The sequence below is a fragment of the Athene cunicularia genome (assembly GCF_003259725.1).
Source record: "Athene cunicularia isolate RWA chromosome 2 unlocalized genomic scaffold, athCun1 chr2_part1, whole genome shotgun sequence".
In the NCBI taxonomy this organism is placed as follows: domain Eukaryota; kingdom Metazoa; phylum Chordata; class Aves; order Strigiformes; family Strigidae; genus Athene; species Athene cunicularia.
In genome coordinates, this window is record NW_020799095.1 from 91,114,196 (window position 1) to 91,127,977 (window position 13,782).

Here is a 13,782-nt window from a genome sequence, read left to right on the forward strand (position 1 = left end):
TATACAGAGTGCCTCACTGCCTCTATGAACTTGCAGCAGCAGCACAGCTCTGATTCCTGCATCCCTGCCAGATGTTTTTCAGCTGAGCTCAGAACAAATTTCCTGCAGAATCAAAGCTTCATCAGCTGGTATCTGTAGAGATCAGCCTCCAAAGATTAGGTCAAAATTGGCCTGCAAGGGATGGGAACTAACATCCTATTACCTTGAAACATTTATTTTTTAATAATATAGAGGCAGGGGATGCTCAGAGGTTTCTTGTTAATCCTGATAAAATAAGTTATGTTTGCTTCTTCTCTAATAACCTCCAATATAATAAAATACTAGTAAAAAACTTGTCATTTCTTGGAATTTCTATCCCATACAGAAAACTGTCCATCCAAAGAAAAATGATCTCTTGCCTTTCACTAAACATAGTATTAAAGTTATGCATTTTGTCATACTGAGTGAGGGAATTGCATCCACTGACTGCGTGTGTGTAACAAACCCCAAACTGCAAACTGATTCACATCTACGAGGCTCACAGTCTCTAGGGTCTTCAAGCCAGGAGCTCATACCCGCTGTAACCCACCTCTACCTAGTTCTGTAATAAGACTATTCCTTCCAATTGAGATGGTTTATTAAAGTGGATGACCGCAAGATTAAGCCACCTCAAACATGCAACATCAAAGATTGTACTCCGTTTACTTTGATTACAGCACGTCATGTCACACTATTGCTTATGCTCTCACTTCACTCAACACAGACCTTTTAATGCAAACGCTCTGACAAACACAAACCCACCTCTCTTTCTTAGATGACTTACTCATGGAAATCCTTCCATTTAACAAATGAAAAATAAAAGGGAAAAAAAGATAAATTTTTTTTTTTTTTTTTTAAAAAGGAAAAAAGAAAAGAAAAAAGCAAGGGGGACCCTTAAGGTAGCAGCACAGAAATGTAAGCTCCCCTCTGAGGTTATCGAATTAAGTTCTTTGCAGTTCTAAGCAGTAATTTAATGGGTGCTCAATTACAGAAGAGTTCACAGAACATTTGCTCCACATGCACAGACCTATGCAACAAAAATTTTTCTACAGAAACTACATGATCACTGCAGAACCTTTCTGTACAGGAGCTTTGTGTAAAGTAGCTCATAAATAGCATGAAACCAGGTATTATGAGAGTGGCTAGGCTTTGTTATATAATCTTGTTTTAGGAAACTACAGTAAAACTTATACTAAAAGAACATTAAAGTTGTATGCTCAGCATTAAAAGAAAATAAAAAAATGCTATAGTGGTATAATCAAATGTTTAACTTTCTCCTCCTGCATGCATGCATCACGGCACATGCATCTAATTGCATAATCATATGCCATTTATCAAATATAATACCGATTTTTTAAAAACTTTTTGAACATCAACTCTTGCAAATTGGTCATGAATAACTTCTACAGATTCCTTTATAGTACAAGTAGAATAGCCACTTCCCTGCAAGGTATTAAAAGTATTCAAGACTGTAGAAGAAGTATGCTTAAGAAGAGTTAAGAATGATTTAAGAAGCAATATGAGATCATTTAATAAGTAGTCTATGATGAACAAAAGACACATCGGGTGAGCACCAGAAGTAATCTTAACTGTCTATTCATGTTATTTTTTTAAAAATTTAATCTACTGCCGTAACAGGATGGGTTTTATAGCTGCAACATGGGAGACCTCGCCATGCAACCAACCCTACAGCCAGTTTACATCCAAACACCCTGCTGGTATGGAGAAGGAAAACTGGAGCAGAAAAACAAGACTGCAGCACTGTGACCAGCTCCAGTTGCTTCCCTTTCTAATAAGTGTCTGGTGAGTATTTAGGCTGCTAAGCCTTTTAGGGGACTTTTCCTTTCTTGGTGAAATGGTTGCAACTCAACCGAGAAAAATTTCAAAACTGCAACTGATTTGAAAAGGCGATACAGATAAGCGGCCTCACCATGGAGAATTCTAACAGACACTAGAGCAGCTGTGAAACAAACACTCAACATTAGCACTGCAGTGTTACCACTAAAAGGTTTCCCATCATTTGTTTTTCTTTATAAAGTAATACCTAAATACTGAAGACTAAGTTTTTAAATTTAGCTCCTAATTTAATATGCAATTACTGCTGCCCTGATGGTGTTTTAATGGCAATATATTTTTATTGGTGACTTCAAATGAACCTCATCTGATCACCTTAACCCTTCTCTCATCATGCTTTAGTTAATGACTCATTACCTGTAGTCACACCAGGGACATCTGTAAGGCTTTTCTCCAGTATGGACACGCTTATGTCGTGTCAGATGCGATTGTGTTGTGGAAGCGAAGTTACACTCATCACATTTGAATGGTTTCTCTCCTAGAAAGTGACAAGAGAAAATATGCATTATCAGTTTTCATCAACAGGAAAGGATTGACAAGTCTAGATTTCTGGCACATCCCTTGAGATACATTTTAGTCTATGTATATATATATATGACAACCAGAAATACAAAATAAATTTCCAAATGCAATGTATTAATTACAAAATACTATTCTCACTATGATGCATCAGTAGCCAGCTTACTTCCCATGTGGTGTTACACAGCAGCGAAAACGAGGAGAAAGAACAGCACTGAAACAGGGTGACCATGTTACTGGGACTTATTTCAGGAAAATATCATCACCAGGTAACAGGCATTCTTCTCACCCTACATTCTGTTGAAGTTGGGCCCATGAACAACCCTGAAAGCAACCCTCTTGGAGACAGAATCTGAAGCTTATGTTCAGTGCCTGCCCAGAAAGGAATCTCTCCAGGAGCAAAGTGTCTTTGTTTTTGTCTCTGGTCCTGGATTATTTATTTTATCCATTATTAAATAATACACATAAACCAGGACCAAGCATATGAACCAGAACTCAGTGCTCCATTCCCCCTCTCTTGCCTGTTATCCTTCTGACCTTATGAATCTTTTCTGAACAGTGTGCTAATTTCAGCAGAAGGGCTTGAAAGGTTAATGAAAAAAAACAAAAAAACCCAAAAAAACCCAAAAAAACCACACCACCACATCTAAATAGGACAATAATATTTTCAGAAGACCAAAATTCAATCTCTGCCAGATGTGCAATTGCATTGAAAATTTCTAGAATACTAATTGAGGAAAGATAAAAATCTCTGGCTTGTAAATTATTATGTGAAAAGAGTACTTTTCCTTCCAGCAGAGGTGTCCACCCCTTAGAAGACACTAAGACAAAATCTCATGACATATACATATACTGTGACACATAGCTAAGACACCTACATCCCATTTTTCTAACTGGTTGCTCCAGAAATACTCTGTGTGGCTTACAGGCACATGTAATTACCATTTAGGGAGGAAACAGGTTTCTTTTTGTATGCAGAAGACAAAAGGCAGCTCCTAACTTAGGTGATCTTGACTGCATTGTGCAAGCCTTCAGAAGGATTTATCCTAAAGACTACATAAGGAATCTGCATCTCTAACTTAAGAAATCTGAATAAAATTGCTAGGTCTAGAATAGGCCGTTTCAAAATTGAACCCTAAGCATCTTAGCAGGTACAATTTGCCGTTTTTTCAGACAGACATACGAGCAGCAGAAGACCCATCACTAGCAAAAGGCCACTCCCAAGTGGCCATGCCTCCAAACCAGATTTTTCAGGCCTGCTTAAAGCATGAGACACTCAAGACTTCCAAAAAGACTTTGCCAGAATTCTGAGAAGAGAGAGAAGTCTGCATTTTTCATTCTTGGAGACTGTTGAGAGTTTTTTCCCTCCCAAGGGAAAAAGAAATGCAAGGTCCTCAGGCCTGAAAAGGCCGTAATGCTGTACAGAAGGACAATGGAGCAGCTTCTGAAAGCTCCATAAAGAGTTGGAATAATTGCTTTTAGCAGCTGCTGGAGAGAATACCAGCCACTATTTTTCATTTATTGTTTCATGGGACAAGGAAAGGTGAAGGGGCAGGACACAATGTGGAAGCCTCTATGCTGGACAAATTGAGACTGCTAGAAAGTATGTCTTTCCTGCCCCAAATGGGGTTTTCTTGTCAGACACTGACTCTCTGCTCTGGAAAAGCTGATTCTCCCAGCAGCTTGAATGGTACTGGCTGCTGCTTCAATTAAACTCTCTGGGAGGCCATAGACTCCCTAGCAACGTAACCTGTTCTTGAAATGAAGATTTCCTGTGCCTGATTTATTTTATCTTCTAGTATTAAAAAAGACAGCAACATTTTCAAGCCTAAGTAGTAAAGCCACAGGTATTTGAGATAAGATACGTACTTATTTTAACTGCTTTCATTTAAAATGCATGAGAACCTTGCCAACTTGCCCCCTTGTAAAAAAAAGCAGATCTGAACTGAAAGGAGATTTTTTGTTTGCCATTCAGGGGAGGACGGATTGGGTAAAGGTCTGCTGCTGCGCTGGGGCACGGCCAGGGGGGCTGACAGACAAGCAAGGGCCCATGGAAGCCAGGAGGGCTTGCAAATTCCATCTGACCAAAAGAAAAATGATAATCCTTGCCCACTGCTCCAGGAAGTTTCTCCTTAGGAAATCCTTGTGGCTAACTGCTCCTGTCAAGTGGACTATGTGTAAATCTCACCTGACAGAAAATACATCACAGCAGCACCACACAACAAAAGCCAACTAAACTGGGAGGAAAAAAGACAGACTAGCATGGTCTGTAATTCTTAGCAACTCCACATGGGAAAAAGTATTTTTATGGAAAATTAACCAGTTTGTTTAGTACAGTTGAAAAAATCTAAAAGACTAGGTTTCAGGGTCATTGAAGAGCCCATTAGCTGAAGCATCAATACTTTTTGGTTTATTTATTTACATTTTCCAGACCCACTCATTTAAGTATTTTTTGTCTTCCTTATCTCTGGGCCGGAATTTTCTTTATGAGCCTTTGTGTTCCAATTCTCCTGCCCCTCTTTCCACCTCCAGATATTTCAGGCAATACACTTATTTTACACAAGCTGCCATTAAATATTCCAGGAGGATTCTCCCTAACCCCCAGTCAAGGATCTAATTCATACAAAATTAAAATAACACAAATAAAAAACGAAATTTTGACAGTATTTTTTAAAACACCACTATGTATTAACTATAAATTAGTATAAAAACCTAAAATGTGTAAGGACAAAGTCTATGCATTCAAAGATTAATAAAAGTAGAAAACCCCAAATTAACCCCTTCCAACCTTACCATTATAGAATACTTGTCTGTGACTCACCTTCTCTAACTTTATCTATAACAAACCCCACAAAAAAGGATAGCTGCCCCAAAATGTCCCAATGGTTAATTAGCTCTGCGCGGGGTTGGGGGGGAAGGGAAGGACACACCTTCCAAAATCAAGGACTCGCTATCTTTGGGAGCTTTTATTTTAACACAAGCACTTTCAAAATGCTATGTTTCTTAACCACATGATTAGAAAAGAAGAAATGGTTTTGCTTTTTTGACAATACTGCAAGCAACTTCTGAAGTTTAAGTTAAGTCACCTGACATGGAAAATTTTAGCTCCAACAATCAAAGTTTGGGAAAGCAACTGAAAAAAGGGTCAGATCACGGGGAACATTGGTCTCTACAAAAGCAGTTATTAAGGCCTGTTGCTAACCAGTTAGCCTCACCAGTTTTACCTGTTCTGCTCTTCTTAAAACATCATGACTAAGACTTCCTTATTCTCTTGACTCTCTAAATTCCACACTGACTTTTTTAGCATCTATCTTAGCATTGTTTTCTTTTCTTCACAAATTATGGCTTTCTTTTTCTTTCCTTCTTCCTCTTTTCTCTGATTTTACCCCTTTTGAGCTCTCTGTCATTGATGAGCTTTTTAGGACATAGAGCATACCTTACTGCAATCATAAATTTCTCTGTGCAGTTATGTACTTAATGTGTACTTTTTCAAGAAAAAATGAAATAACAGTAACAAAAACTGTAACGCTTGGTGAAAGATGTTGATTTGTGGATGGCAAAGTAATTTCTCTATTTATAATCATTACTGTCCAAAGAATTTCTACTTGTAGATTATATATAGCATTTATATGAACGTGTTACTGAGGATCCAGCTTTCACATATATGAAGGAAAAAAGTAAAAATCAAATGGTGGCTTCAAGCTGCAAGTCTTGAGGAACTAATCAGAATCTTAGTAAGATGGAAGAAATCTTACCCTAGTTGTCTCAAGAGGAAACTACTACTTTTAGTCCTATTTGTCTTTCACATGATGTGTTGAGCATCACAGAAAGATTTCTCTAAGTTTCATTTGACTTAAGGAATGAGTAGACCACAAAATGCAGCCATCTGCTTACAAGCTACAGGACTTTTTCTACTTATTTCCAACTATTTCTAATGTTTGTTAAGGCTCTCCCTGGAGAAGCACTTACAGGCTTCCTAATGAAGCCTGAAGTATAATAAAATAAATTCTGTTTGCTTCTAGTCTGGTCAACTTTTTTGCATATAAAACATAAAAAAAATCTAGGTACATTCTTCATCCCTTGCTTTCTTATAAGAAACCCTTATAAGAAACCCTGCCATAGGATTGCTCTTCCATAGCAAAAAATGGCTGACATTTGTATGTTCAGAAATGGGAGGAAAACTGTTCCACTAGACAATTTCTCTTAGGTAGAGAGAAAGTTTTAAGATACCCAAGTTTTTGGTGTCATTTATGGCCAAAGATTTGCTGTAATCAAGTTCCACACTCTCCTGCAAATTTTGGCATAAATGGAAAAACAACATAGATCCTCTTCAAATTTCATGTCTCCTCCTGCTGAAAAGAGCAGTAAGTCTTCTTACTCTGATACATCTTCTGTGGTATTCAACATTATAATTTTTTTAAGCTGTGGTGGAGAAGTTGAAGGGAAGAGGCTACATTATACATTAAATTCAATGCTGAGTAATGTAAGTACACATTAAAGTCAAAGAGCAGTTCACATGAGAAACAGAAACACAAAGTGAGTCACTCATCTGGATAAAAACACATATATTATTAAATTTTCTTTCTTTATTACATTGACCTATAAATGTCTTGAGAAGCATGAGATTGAAATGAGTGAGCAGAAGTAATCATACAAACAGTGATCTGTACGATATAAGCTAAGCTACCAGTTTCAAAAATTCATGAAAATGTTTGAACAAAGACACAATCTTTTTAAGCAGTTCCATAGGTTCAGGGTGACTATCATAGAACTGCTGTGCACAGTAAGTGCACTCATCCTCTAATGCTCTACTACTGTAATGTACTTGATCCCCAGGAAGATTCCACCACAGCCAACACATGAGAAGCAAATGTAGACTGCCATTGTGCAGAAGATGAGGATGGGGGGGTTTGCAATTTGCAGGAGTACTAACCAACATTAAAAAAGGTATTTCATGCAAGAGAACACAGGCTGTGACTGATCAGCACTGTTAGATTGAGCCAGCTACTACAGCATGAAATGAAAGTTTACTAGGAAACATGTAGAAGAAGAGAAAACTCGAGTGATACCAAAGGGCAGGCAAACAAAGGAGAAGAGCAGAACAATACAACAACATTAAAAAAAAATTACAATTAAGACTTAAGTGGTTTTATGCTTTCATTTCAAGCCAGTAATAATTACTCTTGCTTGTTTTTTCTCTCACGCAACTTCTTAGTTGATTATGATTAAGGTGAAATATTTAAATTATGTGATATTTTATGTTTCTTTTGTGTGTGTGTGTGTTTGGTGGCCGACTTAGAGGTTTTTTTACTGTTTTTTACTTATAAAATTCAAATAATTGCTTAAATTCTTCATGGAATTCAACTAATTCTAAATCCAGCCAACACTAAATTTTGCAACATTATTTATCTTCATATCTTCAGGCAGATTTTCTTACTGGGACAAAATATGAATAAAAAAATTTGTTTCAGGATGACTAAAAAGATGAAAATTTTTCCTTCCAGTCATGTTGAGGCACCAGAACTATGGCATATAAGTTCTTGCAGCACTGCAGGCTGTCCCTTATGTACCACATAGCACCAGCTGATAGTGCAAGTTGTCTGAGTTTCTTAAGAGAGTTTCTGCTCACAGCCTAGGCAGCCACAAGTGTCTATTGTAAAATTTGACAGAGATGTAAGCATTCTTTACAGTGTGATAAAATTCTGGTCAAACTCTGGATCACTTGAAGTTGCCATTGCTTCGATTCACAAGATGTTACATCAGGCCACTGCTATTACATAGCCAGTGAAAGACTTGCAGAATTTAATAGACTGATTCAGACCGCAAAACAATGCTGGAACATTCTACCAGGACAAAATCAGCCAAAGGCTTAGCTTATTCCGTGTTCAAAGTGTGCAGTTCTCACAGGACCAGGTCAGTCATTAAGGACATAACATATTTAACACAGAATAAAAACGTCAACTGGTGAAACACCAGGGATCTCTTGATAGGTCAAATTATTTCTTTCTACCTCACAGTTCTACTTTACAGGTAAGAAAGTCTATAGCAAGGAAATCTGTATGGAGACGCATCATGTTTGCAAATAAATTAAGTACAAACATTTTTCAAGTCTTAAAACTAATGGTTGCTTCTTTCAGTTTAATATTTCTGTACTATTATTTATTTAAAAACCAAAAACATGTTTTCCAAGGATAACAATCTGTTTACCAAACTAGTCCTTATATTTTACTCCACTAGTGACCAAGGGCCAGATTCTGCCAGCCTCATTCACAGCAAGTTATAATTTATGTTCCCTGTAATATTTCTAAAGAAAATGTATCTTTCACAAGGTAAAGGTATTTCTCTAGATAGATAAAAATAATCTAATCTAAAAAGAGAGGAACAGAATAAGAAATATGAGAATCGAGAGCATCAAAAGTCTTAAGTGGCTGGTCCTACAGCCAGTCCTCTCCTGTATCAAATATCTATCAGCAGCTGAACATTTTTCTGGGGTGTCAGGACACCTCAGGCCTTGAGGCTGGGACGAGAGGAGGCTTGTTAAGCCGGTTAAGGCTCCTCAACTACATGTGAGGATTTGCTCATTTGCCCTTGAATCAAGGGTCTCTGACAGGTGATAGAAGTAAATCTTGGATTGGAAGATGTTCTGTGTCAGCCCCCTAGACAGCTTGTATTACAGCAGGGAATAATTTAAACCATTTAGGCTATTTTTGATACCTATCCCTTTCAAACTTGATTGTAATTTGCTTTGGCATTCTGCTCTGGGAAAACTGTGCCAACTGGGGACACAGAAGAAAAAATACAGGTGCAAAGAGGAGTACATGCAGCTAAGGCCTGAGATAAAGTTGTGCACTAGATGAAAATACAGGAGACCTCATGTAAGTGCAACAGTGCAGGCAAAGGTGGATTGTGTCATTCTCCTTGAAACAAATAGAAGCTCCAGATAATTCTTCTGCTAAAGAATCATCTCTGATTGTTTGTGCCACAGAGGCAGATAAATGCCAAAAAGATAGATCCCTCTGCCTCTGAGATACTGTCCTGTATAGTATAAAGTTAATAGCAAAGTAATAACGAGCCTCCAGTTCTGACATAAAATATAAAGTTATGCCTGCTAGATGCAAGCTTCATGATCTATAACCTGTGAATCCTGTGATCATAGCACAGAAGTCTCTACCATAGTGGCAAAAGAAGGGCAAAATGCCATTGAAAACATGGACAGATTTTCACCAGGAACATCCCATATTTTCAGCCTAATTTTGCACATAAACCAGGAAACAAAAATATTATTTTCTATCGGCTTGTGGCCTAATGATACAAAAAATATAAATATATAACAGATGATATGGGCTTACATTTCTGAGAAATCAGATATGCACTCACGTAGTAGGTAATGACAAGAATATGCATTTCTTCCACTTTTTCATCCTGAAACGATTGTTTACCCATTTGTGTGGCTACACTGACTATGAGTCCTATACATATACACGATACCAGTGCGACACAAGACAGGCCAATAAAAAACAAAAGGTACTTCCCATCCTATTGATAACATTTATTTCTGCTAAATAAAAAAAATTCATTCTTAGCCCACATTTGGCAAACTTCAGCTAACACGTGAAAATTCTTCAAAGCTCCAGAAAAAACAGAAATCGTTAGTTACAACTGAAGCATACAACTTCCATTCCAGTAGTTGCAATTGTTTCTGTTATCATTCAGAGAGTGTAATACCAAGAGAACTTACTATATTTGCTAAATGCCTTTTCTTGGACACTTTAAAAATACAAACTTCCTTGCAGTGAATAGAAACCTACTGTAGCAGTACTCTTACACAAACGTAGGTTTCTTGTTATCAGAAGAAAAATTCTGGAAGTATGATTACTAGTTAGACTTGCAAACAAAATTCAGCCCTGCATACTTTTTTTAGAGCTTATACATTTCAAGATATTGTCTGACTGGCACTCAAAATCCCACCTTTTTGAAAGCATCAGGCTCTTCGCCAAATATGGTTGCTTTAATAAACTGAAAACAGGGTGGAAAGAATGGCTTCAGGCTCTCAAGAAAAGGAGTAGCTGCTCTCCAGGAAATTACGCACTTAGATGGTGTATGTCCTGAATCAAGATTAGTTTATTCAGGAACATAATAAAATCTCCCACTGAGATTCCTTTACAAAATCCATGGAAAATTCATGATGTAACAACTACAGCTTCTCATGTTAGCCATTTCTTTCCACTGTACATTAGACAATGGTCACTTAACTCACACAGCAGTTCCTGATGATATTACATTATCCTCATGATAGTAAAACAAAAACTACTGTGGCTAAAGCAGCAACAGTTCTGCATCTGTTTGAACAAAATCTATTCAAATAATCAAACACTTACAAGGAACTACTAAAAAGCACAATTAAGGTAAAATGTATTAATAAATGTTTAATACTTACACTTTTTCTGGTCTTCTGAAACTAAGAACCAATTTAATTTTATCTGATATTAAATTTTTATAACCAGGTGGTAGGAAAGCTTTACTAATGCTGGGAGAGAAATCCTGCTTTATATGCCAACCATGTGGTAACTCTTAAAAGTTGCACCTATTAATTACAAACTATCTTAAAATTACAAAAGGGCAACTGAAAAAACACTAGCTTTCAACTATGTCTCAGTCCAAAATAATGGATTAATCTATATGTAGTCTCTAATTTTCACCCAGGGACATTCTAGCAGACTCTTGCAAAATCCTCACAGTAGGTAATCTATTTGGGCCTTGGAAAAAAAAAAAAATTAGTAGACTTAGCATTCATTTAAAGAAGAAAGGCAGTCTTTACAATTCTACTTCCTTCAGAAAACTTACCAAAAATACAGCCCACTCCCCCCCAAGCAATTCTTCAAACTTCCAGCTAACAGATTTGATGCAGACCTTGGGCATAGCGAGACAAAAAGGAGAAAAAGCAAAGTAAACAATGAGCCTATGCATTATTTGTGCTGTAACGTGCTATTCGACTTGCATTACTCCCCAGTGTAGAGGGACTCCCTTGCTGGAGAAAATATAGTAAAGAGTAAAGACAGCTTTACTGACCTGTGTGCTGCCGACGATGCTTGGTGAGGGCATGACGTGTCCCGCCGGCAAAGCCACAAAGGTCACAGAGGAACGACTTCTCGCCTGTTGCAACAATAAACAGATGAGGGACTGCGGAGGTCACAGATCATTAAAACATATCTATCAAGGCTTTCAGGGTTACTAATTCCTCCAATCAAATGTTTCCATGTAAATATGTCAAATGGGAATGAAATTACCACTGCGGTTTATTGACTGTGATAAAATCTGAAAAGCACCACTGAACATAATTACATACTTGTCAGACCCATAAAAATTAGCTTTATTATCAATGGAATGGTTTTGTACAACTTCATTTCTGTTAGATGTCTTCCAGATGGGGCTGCTTTATGCACTTGAACAGTTTTTATGCATATCCTGATTTTTTACAATTCCCATACATCTGGCCTTTCTCTGCTGAGTAAAGATTGCTTGGAAAAAAAAGTTAATATACTGTATATATGATTCTGCTTAAATAAAATATATTGAATTTACTAACAAATTAAGGGTACTGAGAAATTTTCAACAGACTAGATCATAGTCATCTTTAGTTACCTTCTAATTATTTATAAGTATTAAATTATTTTCTTGAATTTACAGAAGAGCCCAGGCAACAATAAAAGCTACATTACTCAGTACCAGTGGCAATTTAGCACTGTTTATGTTTCTAAAGTTTTCATGACATAAAGAAAACAGGTCTGGGGATTGCTACTGAAATTGCAGCAGAACTCGTATTGTTCATCTTCAAATGATAATTCTTCATTCCAAACCTCTGGACCAATTTGAGAGATTTTGGCAAGCTTAATACTCATTAAAAGTACGTAAATGCTCTTTTTTCTTTTTTTAAATTTTAATAGAAGTTAGGATTTTGCCCTGTTGTCTATAAATACAGTCCATCATTTCACAGCAATATTTTTACTCAGTATGAACTAACACGCACAGCAATCTCAGCCCATGAAGGCCACATGGAAGGTCATTATGAATTAATAATGCTAACCTCAGACACAGTCTCAATAACATCACATAAGACTGAAATTTTAAAAATATTTTTTCAAAAAAGAATCACATTAGTCATTTGGAGCCAAATCGTCTCCTTTTGCAGTAACGTTGCAGAGAGCGGGCGGGTGGGGCAATGATGCTGAATTCATTGAAACTAACAGTCTCCTACAAATTCTTCCCCGTGGGGAAGGAAATTTAGTTTCTACAAAAGACGTCTGGGTTAAGAGGTCAGGTGTCAAATTACCAAGTCCTCCTGTGAAGACAGAGGGATGGAAACCTCCACATTGTTTATTCCCACATAACCAGGCACGCTAATACACAGACTTTCTCGAAAAGCACATTGCCTCAGTTAACTCCGGATACCATTAATATAAAACAAGAGACCATCTTGTGAGTGGGAGCTCCCTGGAGAGCACCACAGAGATCAGCTGCCCTCTCCCACCATGGCCTCAATGGGGGACCCAGGGGAACCCCAGCTCCCCACCATAGTTGCTTAGCGCAGGAGTCCCTGCGCCCCATGCTACTGTGGGCAAAGCAATTCCTTCAAAGTTTCCAAGGCAGCTTGAACTCTGTCTCTAAAATGGTATCATAAAAATGCTGATTAACATCCACCAGGTACCTAGGCTATGAAATGCTATTGGCACATATTAATCTCCATTTCAGAATAAAGCAAACGGTGAACTGTTATTTTCTGCACCCAAATCTGGTCATGAAAAGCAGACTGAAATTTTACAGGATTTGGTGCTTTTCTGAAAATTTGATCAGTTGATGAGAGTGTCCCAAGACAGTATCTAAGGTGTGAAATATTTCAGTACCTCCTTTAGGAGTTGGTTCTAACCATCTGTGATTATAATTGAATTTAAAAAAAAAACAACCAAACCAACAAACCAGAAAAAGCAGAATGGAAACCCATCCTAACTATCACATGAAGAATAATATGTGCTAAATGATGTAAAAGTCTGAATTTTACTGTAAAAGGTTTGTCAGTAATATTATTGTTGTGTTTATACGTGATTGTTACACAGAATATTCTGCATAATCTCTTTCCTTTGGGTTTTTTGTTCAGTTTTGGATGTTTTATTTCTGTTGGGTTTTTTTTTTTGGTTTTGTTTTTTTTTTTTAACCAGGATCTTCAGCATGCAGCATTTCAATTCATCACAATATCAAAGAAAACGAATAGAAGAACTACACCTAATGCTTAATTATAATTAAATATTAATTTAATTAATTAATAATTTTAAGTATAAATCTTTCTAACTAGCTGTAATGCCCAACACCCCAGCATAAAATTCACACTTTAAAGTT

The 13,782-nt window shown here is 37.1% G+C and overlaps 1 protein-coding gene across 2 annotated transcripts in view; it reads right to left on the reverse strand.

The window, feature by feature from the left end:
• The window catches only part of ZNF407 (zinc finger protein 407), a 348,274-nt gene that overhangs the window by 125,502 nt on the left and 208,990 nt on the right, over positions 1-13,782 (reverse strand). For both annotated transcript variants that reach the window (XM_026842626.1, XM_026842625.1), the window contains exons 6-7: positions 11,461-11,544; positions 2,230-2,350 (exon numbers count right to left, since the gene is read on the reverse strand). In XM_026842626.1, coding sequence (XP_026698427.1) covers positions 2,230-2,350; positions 11,461-11,544 — 205 coding nt within the window. The remainder of the gene's footprint in view (positions 1-2,229; positions 2,351-11,460; positions 11,545-13,782) is intronic.